The sequence below is a fragment of the Astyanax mexicanus genome, chromosome 3, assembly GCF_023375975.1.
Source record: "Astyanax mexicanus isolate ESR-SI-001 chromosome 3, AstMex3_surface, whole genome shotgun sequence".
NCBI classification, from domain to species: Eukaryota; Metazoa; Chordata; class Actinopteri; order Characiformes; family Acestrorhamphidae; genus Astyanax; species Astyanax mexicanus.
In genome coordinates, this window is record NC_064410.1 from 46,854,091 (window position 1) to 46,880,967 (window position 26,877).

General features: G+C 37.2%; 1 protein-coding gene across 2 annotated transcripts; it reads left to right on the top strand.

Annotated features, from left to right (window-relative positions):
- The first annotated feature begins 332 nt into the window (after window positions 1-332).
- ptp4a2b (protein tyrosine phosphatase 4A2b) lies at window positions 333-26,877 on the top strand. 2 transcript variants are annotated; one of them, XM_022683204.2, is made up of 7 exons: window positions 333-448; window positions 19,902-20,223; window positions 20,548-20,656; window positions 20,778-20,870; window positions 24,339-24,469; window positions 25,541-25,615; window positions 25,703-26,877. In XM_022683204.2, exons 2-7 carry the CDS (start codon window positions 20,213-20,215, stop codon window positions 25,812-25,814), a joined length of 531 nt encoding a protein of 176 aa, XP_022538925.1. In that variant the 5' UTR covers window positions 333-448; window positions 19,902-20,212; the 3' UTR covers window positions 25,815-26,877. The 2 variants fall into 2 exon arrangements, with proteins under 2 accessions (XP_022538925.1, XP_007258870.1); XM_007258808.4 differs by having other exon boundaries at window positions 19,902-20,189.

Genomic DNA, 26,877 nt, shown 5'->3' on the forward strand with positions numbered 1-26,877 from the left:
ATTCAAAAAGAGATTTTACCTTTAATTTTCACAACATCAGGTGTATTTGTGTTAGTGCTTGGCCTGGTATACTTCAGTTCTTTAGTTGCATAGGCCCTACAATTGAATTCACAAGTTTCTGTATTAGTAATAATACCAAAATACATTTCCTTTTAATATTTTATTTTTTATTTATAACGTTTTGGTTTGTTCATGGGTGGTTTGAGAACCACTGGGTTAGAAAATGCTAGAATAGTCGATAGATTCATTTGGCAAGTGTGAGTCGGTTCGACTCATTGAAAAGAACCGATTCAAATCTAAGCTTCAGTCTCGAGTCCGGAGGTCGCTACGAGAAACTCACTTTTCAGTGTGAAGTGTGAAGAGGAAGGAGAGCCTGCAGAGCGGTTACCGACTCCGATCCACTTTCTCCGGCGATTCTCACGGGATTTCAATGTTCAGCCTGTTTTTTGTAAGTAGCTGTGACTCATTACTCACAGGATAATATGTTTGAAAAGTGTTTAAAGGCTGTTAATGTTTTTTTCTTTGATAAAGGCAAACTGTTGTTCAGGAGCCTTTGTGGCTAGTGGCTAAGTTAGCTAGCGTTAGCTAAGAGCTAGCCTAGGTTAGCCAGCTCGTATTAACAGTTAGTGTTGTCTATTATAGCCGGACAGCTAAAGTGCCTGAAGAAAGCCAGGCGGGTCAGCTTGCTAGCTTGCTTGCTAGGTTAGCTAAGATAGCTTAGCACACTAGCTAACATAGCTTGCTAATGCTGAAATGTGGCAGCCATTTGCGCGAGCACGACACGTTTTGGAAGCGGCAGATATTAATCTAAGTTAGCTGACGGTCCATTTAACCTGTTTTTTGAGTAAATAATGACTGTAGTTTGTTATAAATAAGATGACAGTGTGGTGTTTTCATGCTGAACTCGTTTATTAATGTCTCTCTTTGCCGTTTAGTCACAGCATTTAATCTGGCTAGTTTAGGTGGTTACCTAGCTAATGTTTAGGAGAGGTGTCATCAATCCAGATCCAGGAAACGAAAATCCACCCCCGGTATTTTGCTCTAACTGCCTGTACGGCTTTTGTGTTGCTGCTGCCTAGCGGTTCGCAAGGCAGTTGGAGCAAAATCACGGAATGGATTTTTACTTTCTAAACCTTGATATATGCTGGAATGTGACAGTATATCCACTTTCTTTACAAATAGTGTTTTATTTAATTTAGTTGATGTTTTTTTTTATTTATGATGATTTAAAATTGATTCTATTCCAATTCTAGTGTCTGAGTGAGATAGTGGATCATAGCCAGATAGTTAATTGTAATGTGTACATTTATAACTATAGTAGCTATAGTAGCTAGCTATTATGTTATCAGTAACTTTGCCAGTGGCATGAAATGTCTTAATATTACAGTTATTAAATATAATCAAAAATAGGTTATTGTGACAGACACATGGGTGGATTTTGAGTTTCTGGACCTGGATTGACCAACGTTGCTTTTTAGCTAGCTTATAGCGACCTAACCATGCGTTCTGGTGTTGGCTAGAAAATAGCTGGAGATACTGGCTTGTATACTTGTGTGTACGGATTAAATTGGAGTATTTTCCAGTTCTCGATCACGTTTTCGAGGTTAAAACATCTAGTAAGTCCGTGTGAACGACTGTGACATCGCAGCAGCCGGTTAATAACGTTATTTCCAGCTAGCGCTGGCTAGTGCTTGCTAAATAGCTAGCTTCAGCTAACTTGGCTTACTGAATCAGATGGCTTGTGTCCTCACCCTGTTGTTCGCAGACATACTAACTAACTAGCTTAAGTAACGTTAGTTAAATTAGCTTGAGTGAACCTAACTCTGGCTGCCTGTTAAGTTAACTGATTTGCTAGGAAAACTGTCAATGTTTCTGAAATTAGAAGAATTCACTAGTCGTCCAAACAGCAGGCTACCTAGAGAAACGAAGCTAGCTAAGATAAGGTGTGTAGAGAAACAAACATCACGATGTTCTTCCTCCGTCTCCTCTCTTCTTTTTGGCTTAACTCAATAGTTAGCTATGCGGGAACACCCGAACAGCGCCCAATTTCCCTCGGTCTTCTTTCATCCTCGGGAACACAAATTGCGAACAAGTGTTGAGGACAGACATGCCCGGGCATGAACAAGGGCTTATTGCTATTAATGAAGAGCTGAAGCACAAGATAAGGCCTTGAATACAACACATCTAACAGCTATGTTATTTATAACGGGGTTATAAAGGTAAAATGTGATTAGGTTTGATAGGTTTTGGCTAAGGATACTAGACCAGCTAGGTACAGTTGAACACCAGCGAACTTAAAAGTTCTCCATACAGATAATAAAGGTTAGCCTTCCACTGTTTGGTTAATCAGAATGATTATAATTGCATTGCTCCTTAAAAAGTTATTTGTAAATGTATTATTACACTATTATATTATCATTATATCAGTGGCAAGAAATATCCGCAAAAGCAAAAGTATCTAAATATGATTTTTCTGCCTTGATAGTACTGGGCCTTTGCATAATGCATTGTCCTGGTATTAACAGAAAGTGTTTTGTTAACCTACTTATTTGTGGGCACATTGCACTGTGTTTTGTGTGGTTTGAGTCATTGGGACGGGGTTGTGAAATTGGCAAATGAATATCCCAGGCCCAAATGCCAGGTGGCCTATGTAGGTGTATTCTATGTAGGTGTCTTGCTGGACACTGTTTTTGGGTAGCTAAAGATATGTTTTATCCAGGCAGGAACTAAAGCAATACAAAACACGTGTATGTGAAAAGTACTGGGCTCTGTCTTTTTCCTGATATGTTCTTTAAAGTTTCCATTTCTTCTGTTTCTTGTAGTCTGGTGTTTGGCTTCTATGGGTTTTTGTTACCTCTTTTTTTTCTTTTCTTTTTCTTCAGCCTGACCAGTCGTTCGGGGTGTATTTACATTTTGCTTTGGTGGTGCAACTGGAAATACAGTATAACTGGAAAGAAAACAACAAAACATAACACTGTGGAACAGCAAAATCTACTTAAACATTTACTCTTGTCTTTGGGGTTTTTGCTCACCTGATTGTATTTAGTAAGAGGCTAGAAATGTTAACCTGGCAACACTCTCTCAACCCATGTGCGCTGAGGTTCACTATTAATTTATTGCTAGATTAAATCTGTGGAACATATAGTGTTAATTTGTCACAAAGAGGAAGCTGTACAGTGTCTTTTGTGGTTAAACTTGGACAGACCCTGTTTCTAGAAGTAAGAAAACTAATTTGTAAACTTGCCTAAAGTTTAAAAGCATAAGCCTTCATAAATCATCAACTTGGCATTTAACAGGGCACAGAAATGCTGTGCATTTTAAAAAGAATTTGGCATGTAAGAAGAATAGGTGAAAAGTCTTTGTGAAACAAGGCAAAATTTCTCACTTGAGTCAATACATTAAATAAGTAGCCTTTAATTAAATTAAGTAATGACTCACTGGGCTTAGCTTGAGCGCATACCGGTGTGATGAGGTCATGGACCATAGCAGGCTTCCACATGATGTTCACTACCAAAAACATGTTGAACTAGCATGTGAAAGAACAACAAACATGCAATTCAGGGCTATACCATCAATTTTGTTTTTTTTAAAGAGAAAATTTTTTAAAGAAAAATTCACAATCTAAAAAAATTCCATAATGTATCTACCAGAGACAGGTTATATATTTGATATATATCTGATATATTTGATTTTGTATACGCAGATTGCTTTATCACGATCAACATTATTAATAAAGACCAAAAAGACAAATGAGGTTTGTCTTAACGTAGGGTGATTTTATTACTGTAGTTCTAATTTATACCAAACTTAAACTTTCCTCTTGTTATATTTTCCAGTTTGGTCAGCAATATCAGTATTTTCATCACCACAACGAAAAATCATAGAGATTTTCATAGAGAAAGTTATCATAGTCACTGGTCCCTGGGACCCTGCTTACATTTGTTACTTAATGTATCTTGAGTCTTAGAATTATATCTGAATATGGTCAAGTCACATAAAAATGCAATATGCTTTTAAAACATACAAGTCTCAAAACACTAGCCAGTTCAGGTGGTTATCATTTATGCATTTGAGCCATGTTATGGCAGTGTAAATGCAGTCTCCATCTCCATGCAGAATGCAAATTTGCATATTTCATTTCACATAGAGATATGACTTTAGTATCACAGACAGTACTCAAGACACATTTGACTACCAAGTGTGTCTGGTTAAACTCTTATCTGGATGCAGTCACACATGTTTAGGTGTTAACAGAAGGGTCCAGTATAGTGAAAAAACACAGATGGAAAATGACACAACTGGACACTGAAAGAAAACATCAATTCCCCCATCAGTTAAAGTGGTCCTAATTATCAGTTTTTTTGCTGGTCTGATTGTGTCAGCTATGAGTTGAATGTACTTGCAAGAAGGGGTGCCCAAAAACAACCTGGCCCTAAGTGCCTGGCCCTAAGTAGCTCTAATAGACAGTTGTTTTGTTTTTTAAGTTAGGGTTGTTGTTGTTGTTGTTTTTTTTTTTTTTTTTTTTAAATGAGTTCCAGTGTTACTGTTATTAATTTAAAATATCTGATTATGGTTTTACATTATTAATAAAAACATTGCATTCTGTACTCTTGAAAAAGAAACTGTGATATCAGCTTTACAAATTCTCTGATTCTTTCAACTTCAGTCAGCAGTCATGGGCTCCTCTAGGCAGCTTCCCAGCACATATCAGTAGAAAGACATAAAACTGTAGTTTGTAATTTAATCACCTGATGTCAACTGGAATGGTGGAAGACTAATCAAAGAAGACTAGAAAGACTAATCAAAAGTGTTTCATAGCAAAATACCTTCTGGAGGATAAAGTAGTGTGATGGCCTTACTGTACTCAAAGCAGTACGCAACTGGCAAAGGCATTTCTTTCCCTGGGATTACTGGAAGAATACCTGTGGCATGATTAACTGGGTAACACTTTTAAAAGTTTTAACCACATACTTATGTTTCTTGTTGAGTATTGCTTGGGTTTGAGTTTTGTTGTACACAGACGGGATCTCATGGACTCCTAACAGAAGCATTCTGCACTCATCTTTCAGTATGTTTTACAACTGTGGTCTACTGCCCCTGGTCCAATGAATGACATGTATAATCCAGTTTATGGTTTACTTTCACATTATAAACACAGCAGTAGACCATAAAGACAAATGAGGTTTGTCTTAACGTAGGGTGATTTTATTACTGTAGTTCTAATTTATACCAAACTTAAACTTTCCCCTTGTTATATTTTCCAGTTTGGTCAGCAATATCAGTATTTTCATCACCACAACGGAAAATCATGAACCTACAAATCCCATTTTAATATGCAACTTAACACATTGACTTCCTTTTTACTGCCGCATTTCTGCAGACTTTACAAAAGTATTCTCAGGACTATTTAGCTCTGAAGTACACATCTATTCTGTATTCTTTATTTAGGATGTGGTGAAAGGATGTATATCAGCCTTTCAGAATTGGTCTGATATTACTGTACTGCTTTTTTAAACAAGCTGAATTTGACACCGTGTGTGCTTGTTAAAGTTGTTCATGTAAGTGGCAGCTTCGTCTTTACAGGAAGTGGCAAACTTTGTGGCATTTGCAAATCGTCTGCTTGCGTACAAATACGGTTTGCATTGCCACCATAGCTGAGCTTTTTCGTTGAATGTTTTGTGCTGGTATACTAGTGTGCATTTGTAGTTTTTTTTTTTTTATTATTAAGCCTATATAGTCTTTCTGCTCTTATATATTATGCAAAGAATTCAGGTAATTTCTTGAAGTTTTATCTAGAGAAAGTAATAGTCAAATCAGCAGTCAGCACCTGTAGCTATCTGTTTATTATTGCTGCTTTAAATTATTACCGCAATGTTTATTTTTTAATTTAGTCGTATTCATATTATATCCATTACGTTATAGTTTATAAAATATAGTTTTTTTTTTTATTATTTTGTCCCATTACTTTTTTAGTCCCAGTTGGTTCATATTTATTTATCATGTGTCTGTCTTTAAAAATCTGTATATGTATCCTCTAGGGGTGGGCAATATTGTGACATATACAATATATCGTGACACAGAAATATCATGATATAAAACATCCATGTCGTGATAATAGGGATGCTCTGTCTTAAAAGTGGTCTATTATTTACTGTGCGCTTTAATTGTATTTATCGTATAATTGTTTTAGTTTGTAGTTTATATGCATGCACTAAATATTCTGCAATATCTTTTGCTGCATTATATTATTTTATGCTATTATTTATTTTGCCACATTATAATTATACTGTTATACTATTATACTATATTCCTGAAATGAATGAATTATTTTTGTTTTCCTATATCTGTTTTCGTTATCGCAAAAACACCCTGAAATATTGTGATATTATTTTAGATCCATATTGCCCACCCCTAGTATCCTCTGTGGCTTTTGCTTCTGGATGGTATGAAATTGCTGTGATCAAGTTTTATGGGCTTGATTGCTTGCCATATGATTGTGCTCCATTCTGTAAAATAAATGATATTTTTTGATATTGCTTAATAACTTTGTAATTGCCATTTGATTGTCAGAACTGCTTTCGCTGTCTACTGTATTTCCTTTGGTGTAAAAAATATAGAAACTTTTTTAAAAATATTGATGTGAAGCTTCATCTTCCCAGAAAACCATAGAGAAAATGATCATATCAAACTGAGTGCATGGCTAAATGCTTTAACCTATATACCTGTGGCAGTGGGACTGAATAGAAGATCTGAATCAAATGAAGTATGTCTGTCTCAGTCTTTTTCCCCATATTGTTTATCCATTTTCCAAAGCACATACAGACCTGAATGCTAATAAGATTTTACAACCAGTAGGAAATAGCTTTGGAAGAATAAATCAGTCTGGCATATGTAGTCCAATTTTTAGAAAAGTACCAATAAGCTGAATGTGAAAGTTATCATAGTCACTGGTCCCTGGGACCCTGCTTACATGTGTTACTTAATGTATCTTGAGTCTTAGAATTATATCTGAATATGGTCAAGTCACATAAAAATGCAATATGCTTTTAAAACATACAAGTCTCAAAACACTAGCCAGTTCAGGTGGTTATCATTTATGCATTTGAGCCATGTTATGGCAGTGTAAATGCAGTCTCCATCTCCATGCAGAATGCAAATTTGCATATTTCATTTCACATAGAGATATGACTTTAGTATCACAGACAGTACTCAAGACACATTTAACTACCAAGTGTGTCTGGTTAAAATCTTATCTGGATGCAGTCACACATGTTTAGGTGTTAACAGAAGGGTCCAGTATAGTGAAAAAACACAGATGAAAAATGACAACTGGACACTGAAAGCAAACATCAATTCCCCCATCAGTTAAAGTGGTCCTAATTATCAGTTTTTTTGCTGGTCTGATTGTGTCAGCTATGAGTTTAATGTACTTGCAAGAAGGGGTGCCCAAAAACAACCTGGCCCTAAGTGCCTGGCCCTAAGTAGCTCTAATAGACAGTTGTTTTGTTTTTTAAGTTAGGGTTGTTGTTTTTTTTTTTTTTTTTTACATTTTTTTAAAATGAGTTCCAGTGTTACTGTTATTAATTTAAAATATCTTATTATGGTTTTACTGTTGGCATCTACTTGAGTGTTTTGTTTTAGAAAGCAACTTGGCAGACGTGATCCTTTGTGTTTCTGATGTCAGCGTGGTTTATCATGTCTTGCTCAGTAGTTGGCTCAGTGCGTGATAAGTGAACTTTGCTGCATACAGAGGACGTGTGTGTTGACATTCACAGAATTACCAAGCTCTCAATTCACTATAACTGATATCCATCTGTAATGACATCATAAAAATGGGGGAAAAAATTATCGTGTTGGTCATGAAGTGCTAAGGCCCTCAGTATCCTTGGTTAGGAGGCTCTTGAGGAATGCAGACAGACAGGCCACTGGAATGTGTGTGGTGTTAGACACATGTCTTCAGGTGTATTTATAGACCCATAGTATATTCTGTGCAATTACATTTCCACCCTGAATTAAACACAGAATGCCATAGTCTAAGTTAGTTTTACTATCAATGTAGTTTGACTACCTCCTTCTCGTTCTCTCTCTTTTTTTGAAGGGACCTCACAGTCAGGGTTGAAGATGATGTATTATACGTAATGCTAATGACTTTGCATAGCACATGCTGAATAATGGGCAGCACACCACTGTCATACTCCTTTGAAGTGGTTCCTGTGTATGGGCTGTTAAGGAAGTCTTTTCTTAGAATGGCACCATCCTTCCACTGTTTATGAATTCCCAGAATTCAAACTGTCAAGTGCTCCTGTTCTTGTTGGCAAACAAAGCAAAGGTCCTCTGCCCATAGTCAGGTTTCTTTAACCTTCTGTGTTAGTTCAGCATGTATAAACATGACCTGACAGTATTCGATTGGCACTAGAGTCAGCACTTAGCGATGTGGTATAAACACAGGTATGCATTAGCCTGTGCTGATTGTTGCTTACGTAAATAGTCCTCTGTTATCTCTGCCTTCATGCTAAACAGTATCTGGTGTCCAATTTTATCTGGTACTCTTTAGATGATACCACTGTAAATGAGGGCAAAGCTAGGTAATGTAAAAAATGCGTTTTTGGATATATTCACATTTTTTAGCACATTTGTGGCCTGCTAGATGAAAATTTTGCAGTAGTGTCAGGATGCCTGTAGTCTGTTTTCTCCAGGAATGTGGGTGGGAAGCAGAACCCACAGAGTGATTCACTGTCACTGTCAGTATCAGATGAAGACACCTTGTTCCCAAAGTGGTTGCTGTTCTCCTGAGAGTAAGCGCAGCGTGTGTGGTTTCCCGACTTGTTCCAACTTGTCCTCTCACTCATGCTCAACACCTGACCCCAAATGTTTGCTAAAGCAGCTTGATGATTATTTCAGGTTATGGATAAATTGCTTATTACCTGCCCTTGGATATGTCGTTGTGTATGTGAGAGTGCCCTTTGGTAGAAGTAAAACTTCCTGCCCGTGTTTTGTCACTGTTGGCGGCTCTCTTTCATTGCGCTGGCGTTGGACTTTAACCTCTGGAACGGTACCTTCTCTATCTGAATGGAGTATTGATGCAATTTTGAGTTGGCGGTGTATGGTATTAGTACCGGCACCTTTAATTTTAAGATTCAGTACCATTGTGACATCCTGTCTTGGTGTCAGTACACTGTTCAAGGACTAGTGTGAAATTCGTGTCACTAGATAGAACTATGACAAAAAGCCTGCCACTTTTTTTCGTAATTATCTTTTTACTGGGTTTTGTATTTTTAGAAACAGTATAAAACAATTTAAATATACAAAAGTATACAGAGTCCGGGTAATGGTATAATACAGACAATAAAATAAAGTGTGTTTCTTTTAATGCAAAAACTATAAGAGCATAATTTATTCTGGTGTCAAGTCTAAACACAGAAAGGAAATAACATAAAAGAATATAAAGGTAAACATTGAGAGACAGATGCAGTTGTAGAGGAGACCAAATTCTTTCAAGAGTTCTGGTACAACTCGTAGGTTCGTTTTTCCATAAGTACAGTATGTCTGTTTTTGACCATAATAACAGTACACTTTCTGAACACTTTTTCGTATCAACAATATGCTTTATTGAGCATAATGGGTAGCATATCATCAGAACACTTGCCCACTGTCAAGAATTCTCCTAAATTGCATGATGTGCAGCATTATTTGAAGAAGTCACTGTACGATGTGTAAGAGAGTATTTAAATAGCATGTCAAAACATTGCTATAAATACTGTGCTCGAGAAAATGTCTTAAAATATGTGATAACATATTTGTACCATGTCACCCAACTCTGTCAGTGCATGATTAAGTACATTACTTTTATACTGTTTATACTTTGTAATTATATTGCATCGAAATCCCCCAGCTCTAGTATAAAATGTGATACTGTGCTTTTTATTTAATTTACATTAAGGTATTTTGGGTAATTCAGACAAAATAAATTTTCAAAGGCTGATTTAATGTGGTTCATTTTTTTTGTCAAGATAGGTTATGGTTAATTGGCATGATGCCATAACTGTAAAGTGATAAATTGTCTACTTTGACACCCTGAATACTTTACTGAGCTCTTGATAGTTAATTAGTGAACACTCACTCACTTGTATTGTGTAAGAGGAAAATTTGTTGTATGTGCCATCAGCTTTTAATACTCAAAGTCCCTGTTCTTCGCCAGGGTGCTGAGCTATAAAGGGCCCTACACTTTAGAGGGTCAACAGATGTGATAAATTAAATTATTAAATGAATAAAATATATTGAATATCATTCTAGTAGATGTTAACCTAACTACAGTAAAATGCATAACCTGAATAAGTTAAAGTATATTTAGAGCAGAGTTGAAGTTTAGTAGAGTGCATGTGACAAGGAAACTAAGATGCAGGAACTAGCAAGAAATAATTATGCATAGACCAGCTTATTCACATTTAAGCATATTTGCATTTTTTTAACTTATAATACAGACAATAAAATAAAGTGTGTTTCTTTTAATGCAAAAACTATAAGAGCATAATTTATTCTGGTGTCAAGTCTAAACACAGAAAGGAAATAACATAAAAGAATATAGAGGTAAACATTGAGAGACAGATGCAGTTGTAGAGGAGACCAAATTCTTTCAAGAGTTCTGGTACAACTCGTAGGTTCGTTTTTCCATAAGTACAGTATGTCTGTTTTTGACCATAATAACAGTACACTTTCTGAACACTTTTTCGTATCAACAATATGAGGTAGAGGAGAGGAGTACTGCTAATTGAGCAGCAGACTCTGGAGCAGATGAGCAGATGAACCACTTGGAACCATCCCTAATGCCCTGGAGGGCCGTAACCTTCTCAGCATTGAGCTCTGGACTGATGGAACTGTGTTCTCTGGAATAGTGGTGCTCCAACCAATATTTTTGAGATGAGGTAGGGTGGTTATAATGCGTGTTGAGATTAGACCTGGACTATATTTCAATATCGGTATTTATTGCGATAAGAAATGTTTCAGTAACGGTGATATCATTTTTGTGGCATATCGGTATGATTTACAGAATCTGTCACAGACAGGCGTTTCTTAGCGGCATCAGTTCACTGCAGAGCTGAACACAATCAGCCTCCGTAGCCGGGCTACGTCAGTGCGTGATGACATAATCATACAGGCACGTAGCCAGATAGGCTAGGCTAAGCTCGGCTGCACTCCGGTCCGCACCTAAAATGTGGCGGGATGAACCAAAACCGACCCTTACTGAGTGAGCGGATCTCGGCGGCGCTCCGCTCCGCACCTAAGATCTCCCGTGATGAAGCTCGGCTTCGCTCCGGTTCATCTTGGGACATTTTAGAAGCAGAATGAGCACACCTGACGCTTCCACAAGTGATTAAACAGAAGAGATAGCAGGTAGGCAGGTCTGATTCAGTTGTTTGGCTTTCAAAGGTCTGATAAACGTCAGACTTCAGCTTGCTCCAAATTGTTCCGGAGAGTGGAGCCGCCTAGCAGCGGTAATGCATCTAATCTGTTCCACCACCTCAAGCAATTTTACTACATACAATATTTTCCTTATTCTGGCTGAAGCGATTTTGTAGTTTATGTTGAATCTAACTTATTTATAGTTGATAAAGCCTATAGGTTTGCTTATTTGACGGGGATATTATGTTCCTTTTATGTATATTAAGGCTTCTTGCATTCTTTATCCTGGTTGAAGCACTTTTGTTTTGATCTGTTAAATATGTTTACAAAAGAATAAGAAGCTCTGCCTCTGTTGTAATGTAAAGTTATTTATATTGGTAATATGTATATAGGTTATAGGTTTGTGTTTGACAGATGTCATTTTTATTTTGCTACATGCAAATAAAAGTAACCATTTATTAATTCTGGCCATTTTTATTTCTAAAGTATTATATAGTTTTTGTGAGAGAAGGCTTTAAAGACTTCAATTAAAATTTCAGACAGTAGTGTACAGATTTCCATTGCAGGGATTCTTAGCAGTTTTTCTGAGGCCTTCAAAGTATTTATATCGATATCGAAATTATATCGTATCGATTAAAATTAAGGACAATATTCTGATATTGAAATGAAATGAAAATTTTGCCCATATCGTCCAGCACTAGTTGAGATTAATAATGTACCATAGATTTTTAGGTTATTTGATTATTAAGTGAGTGAGGGATACATAATCTGCCGAAACAAGTGTTTGCCCAACTCTAATTGTGTTATGCATAACTATAAATATCATATTTAAGTGCAATCCCAGCTAAATGTTTTACAAATGTGGATGGAATTGTTTTACATGCTGTTCTCCAGCTCCTTCAGTGCATATTGGTGTACTTTGCTCTCTCTGTGGAGAAAAGGAAGGAAAGGTTTGTAACACGTATATCCGTTCAGATGTTCTATTGTCACCGTGAGTGTGTTTATACTTTTACAAAGACTAAAGAGAAGTTTCCAGTATCCATTTGCCTAGTGGGCATTATTTGCCCAAAAATTATCTTTGTTTTGTTCTTCTCTCAAGCTTTGATGAATCAGCGATCAATGGCAGCACACTTTCAAGGGGAACACTGTCACCTTGGCCTAAAACGAAAACAGTTTTTTGTGTGTTAGGTTGGGACAACATTTGTCATAGCGGCCAGGAGGGTTTTCTCTGAATCGTCCGTGAGTGAGTGTTGTTTTCCCTCTAGCTGTGGTATGTGTACTCTATACTATGTATAGCGTAAAGAGTGTCCTACACTGACACCTACGCTATTACTCACCTATTACTCACTATTTATACTTGAGAGAAGACACTCAAAATTGCTACAGTGGACAAATTGTAGTCATGCTCTAAAGGTCTGTCTGACTGTCTGTTTTAGTCTCAACAGGAGAGCATGGTTATGTGAGCTGGCAGGGGTCTTATCTCTCTTGTGCGTTGTGTTCTCCTTGTCCCCCAGCCCAAGGCCGCTAATCTCTCTCTCACCCTATGCTTAGCCAGCAAGCGATAGAGCCGCCTGCCTCAGAGGCTTCCCTCTACAGCTGCAGCCCTGTCATGGGAAGAAGGGTAACCATGCAGCTGACTCAGATAGTATACGAGCTCTGGGTCATTTGCCCAGACACCAAAGCAGAACACACGGAACCAGTCCCACATATTGCTGTTTCAGCATGCCTGGTTGTACTGAGGACACAGCCAGCTTAATGGAAAAAGTTACTTTGAGAGTTGTTGTTGTTTAGTAGAAAACTACAATTCTTATTGTCTTTCTGCCTCCAAGTGTTCCCCTAATCAGCTGCTAACAGGCAAAGCCCTAGTCCCGTGTCCTTACATGCTCCAAGTCCTCCGGCTGACTCCTGGCCCATATCTGCAGTGTCTCTCTCTGTTGGATGTGTTTCGTTACATGAAGAAACAGTGCAGCACAGCTTCACTCCCTTGGCAGGATTTGTAGCTTAAATCGAAGGGATCTGTGGGGGATTAGCTCTCCACAGTGGGCATATTAGCCATTCAACGGCCCCATAATCCCCTATGTTTCATCAAAGCTAAAGAGCACTCAGGAGAACTGGGACAAGGCATTGGGGAAGAAGGCCTCAGGTTTCTTTAAACCATACAGTAAACTCATAATAAACATTTTAAAAAGACCTAGCACCTATTTATGTTAATTTCTTAACATTCTTATCATATAGCTATGGTTTTTATCATTTTGCTATGGCTGTCCTGATCAAGGTGTTTTGTAAAATCAGCAAAATCAAAAGATCAGAACAAGATCAAGCTTACAAGAGCTGATACTTATTTTTTTTTAATCAGCCTGGACCAAATGTGTTATTTATCTTAAATCATTTTTTTACAACAAACATTTAAGTGTGTCTGTGTGTGAAAAGAAACAGAAATATGTATAGGACACTCCAAAGAGTAAGAAACACACAAAGGAAACCAGCAGCATTGTGTACCTAATGTACCCTCCACCAGTTAACTTGATGCCTTATTTCTAGGGTTGCAGCGGTAACCGGTTTCACGGTATACCGTGGTATTAAAATGCACGGTTATCATACCGTGTGTGTTTGCTTATTACCGGTAAAACGCAAGCCAGCGGAGAAACTCACCCGCGCATGCGCAACTCTGCTCCACTTCAGCTCCTCAGCACACAGCGGTGAGAACGGCAGAAAGTGCATCAGACTAAACAAATCTCCGTCCTCCTAAAAAAGGGCTAAACTAAAATCAGCAGTGTGGGACTATTTCAGAGACTCGCCGAACGCACCCGAGGATGGTTATCCGATTTATAATCAATGTGTAAAGTCACAGCTAAAGGTGGACATACGTCAAACCTGTTCTCCCATCTCCAAGAACACCACCCCACCGTGCAGCGCAAAGTATGTGTTTAGTTTATAATTTTAATCTGAACATAAATAAAATCTCTTTGTAGTCGTGCACAACCCATGCGGTAAGCGCCCGCAAAAGCGCTGAGTTATCCGAAATTTGGGCACGCAGGTACAGGCGTGAAGTGCGTGCTACGACGGATTCACGTGTCCGTGTAAAGGTGCTCGCCGGACTGGATGTGAAAGACGCCATTCATTTACATGCGTTAATTTTCAAATTCTGACGTGCCTGTTTTTCATGTGTTAAAACCAGACTCAGAAATAAATCCCCTCTATCTGGTTATATACCAACTTGGCAGTAAAACGGACGTTTACAACAGTTGTTGATCAGACACTGACCCAGGCTCAGTTTATCAGATATTAAATAGTTTAAACTTAAATAATTGTACTGAATAGTTTAAACACGGGATCTTTACTTCTTAGAGGACATGTAATGTGTGACACGTGTGTGTGTGTATATATATATATATAATTATATACACCCTTAATGACCTTAAGAGTAGTGGAAAAACCTGGTTTCCTTCACCTAATGGTGTACAGTTTTTTTTTTTTTAAGGAGACATTATCTACATTATCTACATTATCTACAGATTGTCAACCAAATCCGTCAGATTTAAAAATATTTTTTTCCCAACCGCTGTACGTTTACTAAACCAGGTTTAACTGTTTATGTATGTATTTGTCTATTCACTGTTATGTGTTGTTTGTTGTTTTGATACAGACAGAGATGTGAGCATGTTATGTTATGCTGTACCGTAAGTAAATTCCACCAACTTGTTGTGTGGTCATTAATAATAAATGAATGAATGAATGTATATAGTTGTTCCAGGTTTCTACAATAAATAGTTAATTGAACAAAAAACCTTTGTTGTAATTTCTTTAAGGGTCAGTTTAATAATATATGTAACAAACTGTGATACCGTGATAACCGTGATACCGCGGTATTTTCTGAGACGGTTATCATACCGTGAAAATCTCATACCGTTGCAACCCTACTTATTTCACAGAACGGAGAGACAACATGAAACTGTCATTTCTGAGAAAAGTTCCTTTTTTGTTGTCTGCATGTTCACACTGGATGCAGCTGGTGTGTGTGGCTGCTAGAGGAACTGAGTGAATTATTATATTATAAATCTGTACAGGCACTTGCGTCTGTTAGTACATGAACACTGTATGTAGAAATATGTCTTTATTTAATAAAATGAATCCCCAGGCTCCAGTGAAATCAGTTAAAGGTACAAACACCCCTGCTTCAGTGCCTGATAGGCAAACTATAAGAACTACAGGCAGGTGAATATAAGACAGGATGTGAAGTTGTAGATACCTGAAGCAAGCTAGCATAACCTCAAACAGTTTCAAGATAAGGTGATACTTGAGCAATATATTGTGACAGACGTTATGGCAGTCATAAATCTATCAAATAAATCTTTATTAACCAGATAACCTGATTAATTTATCTGGTTAATAAACCATTGCCAGCGTAAACCAGTTTGGCTATTTATGCATTGACCTTTTATAAACATGGCATTTACATCTGCAGAACTACTTATTCTTGCTTGTTTTTCCTTTTCTCTCACTGCATCTTTTTAGGTAAACTTTAGAGACTGTTCTACAGAAATTAAAGTTGTACAGTTGGACAAAAGTAAAAATGTATTGAAGTTTAGATAAACTGTATATCTAACTTTGTGGGCACCTCTTCTAATAAATGCATTCATCTTCATTAAATTCCACCCACAGATGTGCACGTGCACATACACAGCTTGTCTAGTCCCTGTAAAGTAATACTGGACTGGACTGGACCTGTGTTGCACACTTTCATACACTCTCAGGCTGCACATAGACAGCATTGCGCAGGTATCTAAGCTTTTGGAAGGCCAGATGGTAACTACAGTATAAAAGTGCTCTGTCGTCTCCGCTTTGGCAACAATGTCAAGCTTTGTGGTAGCAATTATAGGAATGGCTTGCAAATGTGGCAGTGAGATTTGCATGACTTCACACCAGAACCAGAGGATGCAAGCTGCTTGAATGTTTTTTTTTAAGCAGCTGCAGTTCTGTTTGCTGCTTGGGAAGTCAAGGTAATGCTGTCTAAAGCTTTTACTTGATCGCTCTGTTAATTTGCTTACAGACAGGGCAGTGAATACCATAAAAGTACCTGTCTCTCTAAATGCCTTTCTCTTACTCTGTGAGAATAGGTTCAGGGTCAGTGTGTTACACTTTGAAACACTGCTTTAGCTGTCTTTTGTTGCAAGTCAAAATCAAATTAAGATGGATTTTTTTTTTTTTTACGTTGTTAGTTCAGGTGCCTTGTCCTGACAGTTAAAATCTACTCTGTTACATCAATCAAAGTCTGTTAAATTATTGTAAGTCTTGAGACTTGGCTCACACAAATAGTGATGTGAACAATGTCAACAACCGATAGGAAAGCTACAGTAAGCTGCAAGGCAAGCGCGGGAACTAGGCCTGTCGCAATAATTCTTTATGGACTTATCGTACAATCATTATTTTAACCGCGATCATTTTTGACGATGTCGATAATAGCCATTGAGTTTTCACGTGAGTTTGTTTACATTAGAATGAACAGCAGCTAGATTTCAGCGAGTCCCTGTGCTTCTCGCCGACTCTGTCTAGGCAAAGACAGCGGCATCTATCGGTTAGGAGATCAGTGTGGTGCCTCAGAGCTTATGCAGCAGAGACACACACACACACACACACACACACACACTTGTTTTTGAGCTAATGTATGTTTTATATCATACACATATATGATCAGAAAAATAATCTGCAAGTGCTTTTGTGCTATGTCCAGAGTTAAAAAAAAATAATTAATAATGTAAATGTTATTTTAATCTATATGTTGTTACTTTTTTGTTTAATATTTATTGCCATTTTCTCAGAACCCACAGAGTCCCAGGGTAGTTTATTTGTTTTATTTATTTAGGATATTAAAATATTTTTATATTGGAAGCCCAATGTGTGTTCTTTAAAAAATAAAAATTAGTTTCACTAAATAATTTAAAATGGTGTAATATTAGTATTATGCTAGTATATTATTACTCTGGCACATTGTCTTAAAGTTCCTTTGGGAGCGCTAAAGCAGGAAAAAAAGCGTTTTCTATAGTGGTGCTTTAAAATTACAATATTAGCGTTTATCGCAATAATTTCTGGGACAATATATCGTCCTAAAAATGTTATTGTGACAGACCTAGTTTGCAGAACTAGACATGGATGAAGCTGTTTTTTTTTTTTTTCTAAACAAATTACTGCACACAAAGGCAGCTTTGGCCAAAAGGTGCTTCTGTTTCTGCTCCATTGTTGAACAGCTTCTCTTCCTGTTAAACTCAACCAGAAGCACGATGGGAAATAATCTCAAAAAGAATCTAGTTGCAGTGATCCTGCAGAATCACCAGTCTTTGCAAAATCTTATTTTGTAACTAAAATTGTTGTGACTTTTCTTTAGATGTGAGAGGGTGTCTGACTTTAGTCTTTTAAAAGCCTTTCAGTCTTTTTGAAGTCGTCTATGTATGGTTAGCATAACTCAGAAACCCTTTTCATACGTTGTCTCCACATAAGTATTATGCATTATGAATGCAATTAGGAGAGTACTCCCACTTAGCACGGTTTGGTTGAATTGTGCTGAAGCATGGTTCTGCCTCCGCCTCACTCCCCCGCTGGCTTGCACTCACACTGCGCTTAAACAATCCGTGCCTGAGCACGCTTAAATCATCACCAGTTTGGTTGGCTACTTGGTTTAAGCCCAATTATATTGATAGAATTACTAAACACGTCTCGCACCTTCAGATACTGCACGTTCAGTTTCTTCAGCTCGTCTTTGGTATCAATAAGCTAGAAGGTACTCACAAATTTGTTCATTGTGCGATCACACTAGTCAAGCGAGTCGTGCATTGGGAGGTGACCGGCCCTGTGTTGTGTTGGCCAGCTGTAGTAAGGCATCCAGCGTCACTTGGTCCTTTTCAATAAATACATCAGAATTGTATCAGTTTAAAATATTGGCTGAATCACAATTTCTGATATTGTGCATCCCTTTATTTTTTTAGTTCTAAATTTCTAAATAATGTATTATAACATACAGTACAAACAATTGGGGAATTTATATTGCAGAACATGACATCAAAATGTATTGATATATTGATATTTTCTCATACCCCTAGTTTCTTTCTTTGTGCATGTATCAGCCTGGGCCCTCTGGTTCAGGTTTTTTTTTTTTTAAAGCTTTCTGCCCCTAATCCCCGTCTTGTGATTTCCAGTTCTCTTATAAGCCAGCTCACTTTCAACCTCCTTCCCATCTGTCTAGTTCTTTAATGCTTTTTACATATGCTTGTCTTTTCTCCTTTCTTTCTCTTAATCACTCTTCTTTGTTTTTAGTCTCTGGCCAACCAAGTAATTTGTTCTAACATTGTGACAGAGGATGTATTTTAGAGTTATGCTCTCACCTTCGCTGCTTGGTAAATTTTAGTGCAGTGGTGTGCTTGTGTCAGACCTATGCAATCGAGCTGGAAAGTTTATTGGTATAAAGGTTAATACTTCGAAAATTTGATAAGCATCAAATATCATTTTTAAATGCCACAAGAACAATATTAATAACATTGCTTTATGAATTTCACAGAGTTCGTGTTACAAAAGTCAACATTTGTTGGACCACAAGCTGTTACTAGCTAGGTTTCCCCTTACTTTTGTATTTGAGCAGAGCAAATAAAACTTAACATGAAAATGTGTGCACTCGCCCCAGGGGTATTACATTTTTGCCAGGAAATGCAACATTGGTTACATATTTGTTGATTAAATACTTTGATATCATAAGTTCTTATCAGGTGGTTTTATTGAACATGACCGAAGGTGGCAATTTCATATGAGCTGACAGAGAAGTTGAAATGTGATCTTAGACTGCAAACAAAAATTTCCCTAGACATTAACAGTGAGTTCCTAAAATGTAAATAAAGTAGCATTAACATAGGCAAAACTTTGCTGTATAACAGCAAATACTTCTCAGTAAGAAGTATTTTTCATATTTCTCAGAAGTGTTTTTCTTTTATTCTCTCGTGCAGAACCAGTTTAAAATATTTGCATATTTCAGTTTAAGTATATATATACACCTGGATGGAAATCTGGCAGTTGTTGAACAAATACAAAACATATCTCTTGCCAGCTGATTACTAGTTAATGTGGTGATCATTCATGTAGCTTACACTCTTAAAAATTATGGTGCTCAAATGGTTTGTATGCTTTTATTGATTCATAGAATAAGCACTTTAAGATGCATTAATTAGTGTTTAATTTTTTTTACCAGTATAATTCAAATTGTTAAGTTCGAACACAGTTGTGAATATTATCATGTGACCTCGCTGAACCTCTGGTGAATTTATTTCTGTCTGTATGCAACCTGAGGATAATTAATTGGTATAACAGTTATCTAAAGCTAATGTATCCTATATACTGCATATTTAAAGTAATTAAGAAAAAAAAATCAGAAAATTGTCAGAAATTGAATGACTTGTTTAGATGAATAATTATGAATTGATGAGACTTCTTATATCCTTTTCTTTCTTTTCTCTTGGCAGTGTTTCTGTGTAGATTTGGGCCGCACATTTATGGCGTTTGTGAGCGGAGACTTCTGCCAGGCACAGCACCTCTCCTTTGAGAACAAGTGAATCATCAGCCCCCTGCGGGACTACGCTACCCAGAAACCCCCCTGACAGCAAACACACTGGGCCTTGTGTGTTTCTCATTCTCTCTCATATCCCCCTGGGATCAAGCATAGTCCTCAGCCTGAGCTCAAACGAGACCTCCCTCCCTTCCCTGCAGCTTTCTGTCTGTACAGTCAGTCAGAAACACCTCTCCTGAATGGGGTAATCTACAGTTGTCTCATTGGATGACTGAAGGGTAGTCTCCCTTTTTTTTATTTAATTTAATTTTTTTTTTTTTTTTCTTTTTTTTTTTTTTTTTTTTTACAATTTTATTTTTGTCATCCTGTTTTTATACATCCTTTGATCATTGTGGATTAGATCACATTCTTTTTTTTATTTTTCACTGCCTCCTGTAGTCCAGTTCCCTCCATCTCACCCGTACTACCTTTTTTATTTTTAATTTTTTGTATTTATTTTCTTAAGCTAGAAGTCCTTGCTGAATCTGAGCCAAAGCATTTTTTAAGGAACAGGAATCAAATATTTTTTGTTTATTTTTTGTTTTTTGATAACTGTTTTAAAGCCGTCTCGCCAACATGAACCGCCCTGCCGCTGTTGAAATTACCTATGAGTGCATGAGGTTCCTCATCACGCATAACCCCACCAACTCTACCCTCAACAAGTTCACTGAGGTAAGTGTGTGTGCGTCTGTCTTAGTGTTGTTGTTGAATTGTGAATCGTTTTTTTTTACACACTAAATGTGTGTAAGATTTACAGTAGTTTTAACATGTGCTTCTCTGATTCTTTTTCAAGGAGCTGAAGAAGTTTGAGGTGAATACACTTGTGCGTGTGTGTGAGGCCACATACGACAAGGCACCTGTAGAGAGGGAGGGCATCCAAGTCCTGGTGAGTACAGATATTAAGGTCCTAGCTTTTTGCAGAATGCTTCTTTCACAGTACAAACACACACACACACACACACAGACCTCTGCACATATATTCACTTGCTTTGTAGCCCACTCCTACATTAAAAAAGAGGAGTGGAATAAAACAGGCAGGGTAGTGTTCTGCTATGAAGAAAAAAAAAAGACATATCTGACTCATAACTCTTACAACCACCAGCTAAGGGTTCAGTACCTTCACAAACTGCTGTCAGTATGTCCTCCTCCATTGCACAAGTCTGTACAAGAATATCAGTAAACAAAGTGAGGAATGCAGGCAGTGAAGTAACATACAGCTGTAGTGCAGTATACCCCTGAGGGAGTTTCTGTGCAGGTGGAAGAATGATTTAAAACAAGCTAAATATGGTACAGTAACTGAGAGGAAGGGGTTTAAGGGACCTTGCAATTTCAAAGAAGGTAACTATTGCTTTCTTTTGCTTTTTCTTTAAGGCTTTTTTATTTTTTATGCAGGTGACATAATAACAATGATGACAAAAGCATTTAGCATGTCTCCCTTGTGGCTTGCAGATTTACAGAATACCGAAACAACCCATTCTCTCCTTTTTTGCATTGAGTTTTAGCTGACTGAATACACTCACTTTTATGTTAATATTTTGTATATTAAAAGGATCTCCTGCCACTTTTTTATATAATGTTTGCCTTTTTTCCCCTAAATGCAAGCTTGTAGCATGAGATGCATAGTAAAAAATGCCCTTCTGTTGGATTAAAATATGCCACAGAGTAAATGTTTTTTTCCATACTGCTTTGCTAATATTTATGGTCATGTTCCAATTAAATAAAGGAAAAGACTTGTTTTAAACAGTTTTGATGATGCTGATGTTTTTGCTTAAGTTTTGAAATTGTTGTTGGAAACTCAAACAATATTTATTATGTTATGTAAAATGTGCATAATGTAGGCCTAATTCATGCATAATGTAATTATATTCTGCAATAAAAACTTTTCTTTAAGGCTCATTTATGATCAGCTTTGAACAAAACTTTCAATTCAGAGCCTTTGGTCAATATTCTACATTTATTTTTCTGTGAATTTATACGATATGGACAAATTAAGTTATGATGTATTTCTTAATTTTGATGATACATCATATTGGTATTGAAAATGGAATTGCCAATTCACATAACTGTCCCTGTATTAAACCTTAGTTCATTGGATGATGTTAATAATGTTTATTTAAATCTCATAAATGTGTCATAACACTGTTTAAAGTCATAACACTGTTACTGAAATCCTTTTTACGACAATATTGGTGTGCAATATTGGAATACGCAATACTAGAATTAAAGTCTAGCTCTAGCTCAATGTTTACATAGAACTTTAACAGTTTACAGCAATTTGCACTGTTGAAAACCTTTTTTTATAGTAGAAACAAGACCACACCCTTGTCCACCATATTTCTTTGTATACATAAAGGGAGTATGATTTAGCCTTTAGGAGAACTGTCTCCTTCTGTAATTTTAGAAAGATTTGTCTCCGCCCATCATGATTCCTTTTTCCCTGAAGGTGCTCTTTGGCCATGATCCTGCTAGAATTACCTAGGAATTAAAATGAAAGGAATGTGTTTAAAAGAAAGAGTAAAGTCATTGCTTCCTGGAAACGATAACAAATAGCCCAAGATCAGAACAGTTACGGAAGCTAAACAGGTTAGGAAAATTCCTGCGCTTCAGGTGACGTAAAGGAAGATTCTCATTTGCTTGTTTATACAGAGAAAAGACAAATATTGCATACCTCTATTACAGCACACTCTCTGTTTACTTGAGCGTAATGCCTGATGTCAAGGGATTGGGTTGGTAAAAACATGAGAAAAAAACTTAATGAGAATGTGAGAGAAAGTAATAAGAGATTTAGTGCAGAGGACTAAGAGAGAGCAAGTGTATGTTTGAGTACAGAGAGGGAACATGTTTTAGCCAGCAGTGAGTCTGAGCAGAGGGGTCAGCAGGAGCATGGTAGCTCAGACAGCTACAGAGGCACAGAGCTGCCAGCCAATCTCTCGCTCTCTGCCAGCCAATGTCTGTCTGTCACACACTGTCTGTTTTCTTTCTTTTTTTCTCTTGTCTACTCTGCTTTTTCTTCACTGTCAGTCCTTCTGTAGTGATGAATCGACTTTTCTGCTAATCCCAGTTTAGTGAAGACCACCACAATGGATTTACCAGAAAACCTTATGACTCCCTCCAGATGACATTAGACCTGTGCGTCATTTCAGTGAACTCGATACTCCCACCTCAAAGAGTTTCCCCAGTCTCCTTTCTTTCTTGCCTTTTCCCTGTCTCATTTTTCTGTTATCTGTTATCTCTCCATCTTCCACCCTCTTCTTTTTTTCCTGCTTCCATGCATTAAACCTGTGGGCTGTCTGTGAAATTAATTATGAATGATTATTATGGCATTTCACATAAATCACATTGTTCTGATTAGACCTTTTTTTGGGGGTAGGTTGTCTGCTGAACTGAGAAGATTGTGTAGGAGTATCCTACACACCAACTGCTTGTGTTATTACTTGCCCAACAAACAGATATCAAATAAGATTCACTGGAAATGTGGCACTTTTTATGAGGAGAAAGTTTAATAGAGTGATCAAGGTCTTTTCTTTTCTCACATTCTTTTGGATTCTTTAAGCTTGTTCAGTGGATACAATTGGAGAAAGAAATGGACAATGTGTTTAGATGATCCTTCTTGGCAACCAGAACAAGCAGATAATACTTCTTTTTTTTATTAGAAATTGATGTATAATAATGTATAACATATGTTGATGTATAACAAATCTGAGATCCCAAATTGAGATTTTTGAACATGATCTGAATTTGCATAGTTGTTGAACTAAATTTACTGTTTATTTCATTAGAAATTTCCTTGTGTAATTTAGTTTTAGAATGCCCCTGAATATTCATGTTAAAAATTTACTCTGAGGAACAATCCCAGCAGACTCCGCTACACGGGTTTGGTTTCTGAACTTGTCACGTTTTTTAGTGCTCACAAGATTTCATGTGCGCTCTTTGTCTCTTCTTACTGATGATATCTTTTCCAGCCTTACAGTATCTCTTAATCTTTGGGCTCTCTCTGCCATTTCTTTGTCTTGAACCATCCCTCCTGCACTTTCTCATCTGTTACTCTTCTTTGTACAGCTTGGCTGGGAAAAGGCCAGATCTCTGTGGCCAGGAGCCCAAGAACAGTTCGTGAGAACTCCATGCTCCTCAACAAAGCTTCTCAGTTCAGAGTTGGCCTATGGGCCTTATTGTCTTTGTGACTCTGCAGATCACCCTGAATGGAGTTTTATTTGCGGTTTAGACAGTGTACACTAATCAGATACATTAGCTGTAATACTTGGCCTGGCAGTATTTCATAAAAAGGATGTAGACACAATGTTACACTTTGCTGTTCATTTCTGTAAATGTATTCTCATAATGATTGTATGTACAGGACTGGCCCTTTGATGATGGAGCTCCACCCCCCACCCAGATTGTTGATGATTGGCTAAACCTCCTGAAGACTAAATTCCGAGATGAGCCAGGATGCTGCATTGCTGTCCACTGCGTGGCGGGATTGGGCCGGTGAGTAATTTTTTTTTTTTTCTGTTAACAAAACATTTCAAATGTGTCCTTTCACTGTTTCTGAAGAGCTTACTCTATTTTATGTTGGCTCTTGAGATAGAATTGTTTATTTGTTTATTACCTTAGTGCTTGTCTCGGCCCCCTTGTAATTTCACCACTTCATTGATCACTTTATTTTTCCCTAATTTATGTATTATGTTTAATATGTAAGTATATTTCTACGTCATGTGTGGCATTTTGTTTTCTTTTTCTATGCATACAGTAGGTGATGAGTAGTATATTTTCTAGTTTACACCCTAATCTTAAGCATACTGTACATATCACAGTGAATTTAGGAGACATCACATTTGTCTTTTGGCCACATTTTCTTTGTTTCTTTAGCATTTTTATAACATTAAGTGGATGTGATATAGCTTCTAATGTTGTCTGAACAAAAAACACATATTTGAGGACTACCTCACTCACTGCTAACATCTTGTTTTCTTTATTTTTCCTTTACCCTTGCCTTGATATGTCACATTGATGTGTATCAGATACCACAGTGACACAAATCAGATTTTGTTTTTTATGATTTTTTTTGCTGTTCACAGTGCTACACAAATAACACCAACAAAAAAAGATTTTTAAATTGGGCAGATTTTGCCTGCTCTGTGAACACAGACTGGACCAGTCAAAGTGATCTGTTTGTTGAATTATATTTCTTAAATAATGTTACTGCACTCAGAATTCTCTTCATAAGACTGCAGCATATTAAGCAACACCACCAACCAGCCTGCTTAACCAGTGTGGTCTGTCAAATGTGTTACTGAAGTCATGGAAATTTCACATTTCCTGTTTTATTAATTATGTGAGCTAATTCTCTGCTTTGCGGAGTGCATTTCTTGAAAGTGTAAAATTAATTAGGGAAATTAAATATAATGACTTGCATTTTGAACAGTAATCATTCTCTCATTTCTCCTTGCTCTTTCTGTTGAACCAGAGCACATTCCATAAACATGAAAGACCAATTCTAATGTCTAATTGACTTTCAGCACTCTAATATCTTGTTTCTATTTCTCTTTTTCTTCGTAGGGCACCTGTATTGGTAGCCTTGGCCTTGATAGAGAGTGGGATGAAGTACGAGGATGCGGTGCAGTTTATACGACAGTACGTAGACCACATGCATGAATAGAACCGTTTAACATTTGTGTTTTCTCAGGTTCATCTCTCACTGTGTGCCATTTTTGTTTTCAGGAAGAGACGTGGAGCCTTCAACTCCAAACAGCTTCTTTACCTCGAAAAATACAGACCTAAGATGCGGCTGCGGTTCAAGGATGCCAACGGTCACAATTGCTGCATCCAGTAACATGTCAGTTGTACACAACTAATGGGAAATTTTGCCTAGGGGAGAAAGTACATGCCGTGGGTAATTATTGTGATGATGATTTATACTCTGAGTCATGGCTAATCGATCACAGAGATGTAATGAATGAAAGCTATTCTGTGGATTCACCAGCTGTATGAATGAAAGAGGTCAAAGCACACAGATAAGCCTGGCCTTCTGGTTATCAATGTACCAGTACCAGGCTACAATAAACAAGATGTGGCCCTTCTGATCTCCCAATTGTCCAAACTTGGGATAGCTTTTTATTTTTAATTGTTTTGAAAATTATGATTTCAACCATGGTGAAAGTATTTACAGTTGTGGAATGCTGATGATGCTTTTGATTATGATGAACATCACTGTTGTAATTGGAAAAGATGATGTGCATAGCTTAAAAAAAAAAAAAGTCACAAGATAGTACCTTGTTTTATTAAAACAACAACTCTTAAGTTGTTCAGAGGAACCGGAGCATTCTTTGGAAATACAGTGCTGTTCTCCCCCTTCCTTGAAGTCACTTTTAATTTAGGGTCAGGCTGGGTTTAAATGTCAACTGTATTTATTCACTATAATTAGTGTGTCTTGTCAGGAGTACGGTCGGGGCCAGGGCACTTTTTTTTTTTCTTCCTAATGGAGCCATGTTATCTTCACTTTTGTTTTCTGAATCTTTGGGGAGTGCAATATTCAGTCCAGCTTAGAGAGCAGTCATCTTTAGGACCGTCCTACATATGCACATGTGTGTACACACAAAGGAGGATATGCAGCAAGTTTTAGGTACTTTCTCACTCGCCGTGTCTGCTCACTTCTTGCTAGTGGGTCAGTAAAAGTCTTTGCTATTGGCCAGACTGTCAGTACATGTATACACACACATACACATGCACACAAACTTGCTGTGACCCCACTGTTCAGCTCATAGGCACACTCAAGGAAGTGACACGTGGGAGACTGATTTTTATTGTTTTGTTTTCGTTTTGTTTTTTAAACTTTTGCCCACATTTTGAAAATAGCCCCTCTTGGTTTTAAAATGAATAAATGAATTTAAATGAAA

Excerpts from the sequence above, each read along its gene's own strand:
- ptp4a2b (XM_022683204.2), top strand. Across the intron at positions 20,871-24,338 it reads GGGAGGGCATCCAAGTCCTG|GACTGGCCCTTTGATGATGG; the intron begins GTGAGTACAGAT and ends TTGTATGTACAG. Across the intron at positions 24,470-25,540 it reads TGCGTGGCGGGATTGGGCCG|GGCACCTGTATTGGTAGCCT; the intron begins GTGAGTAATTTT and ends TTTTCTTCGTAG.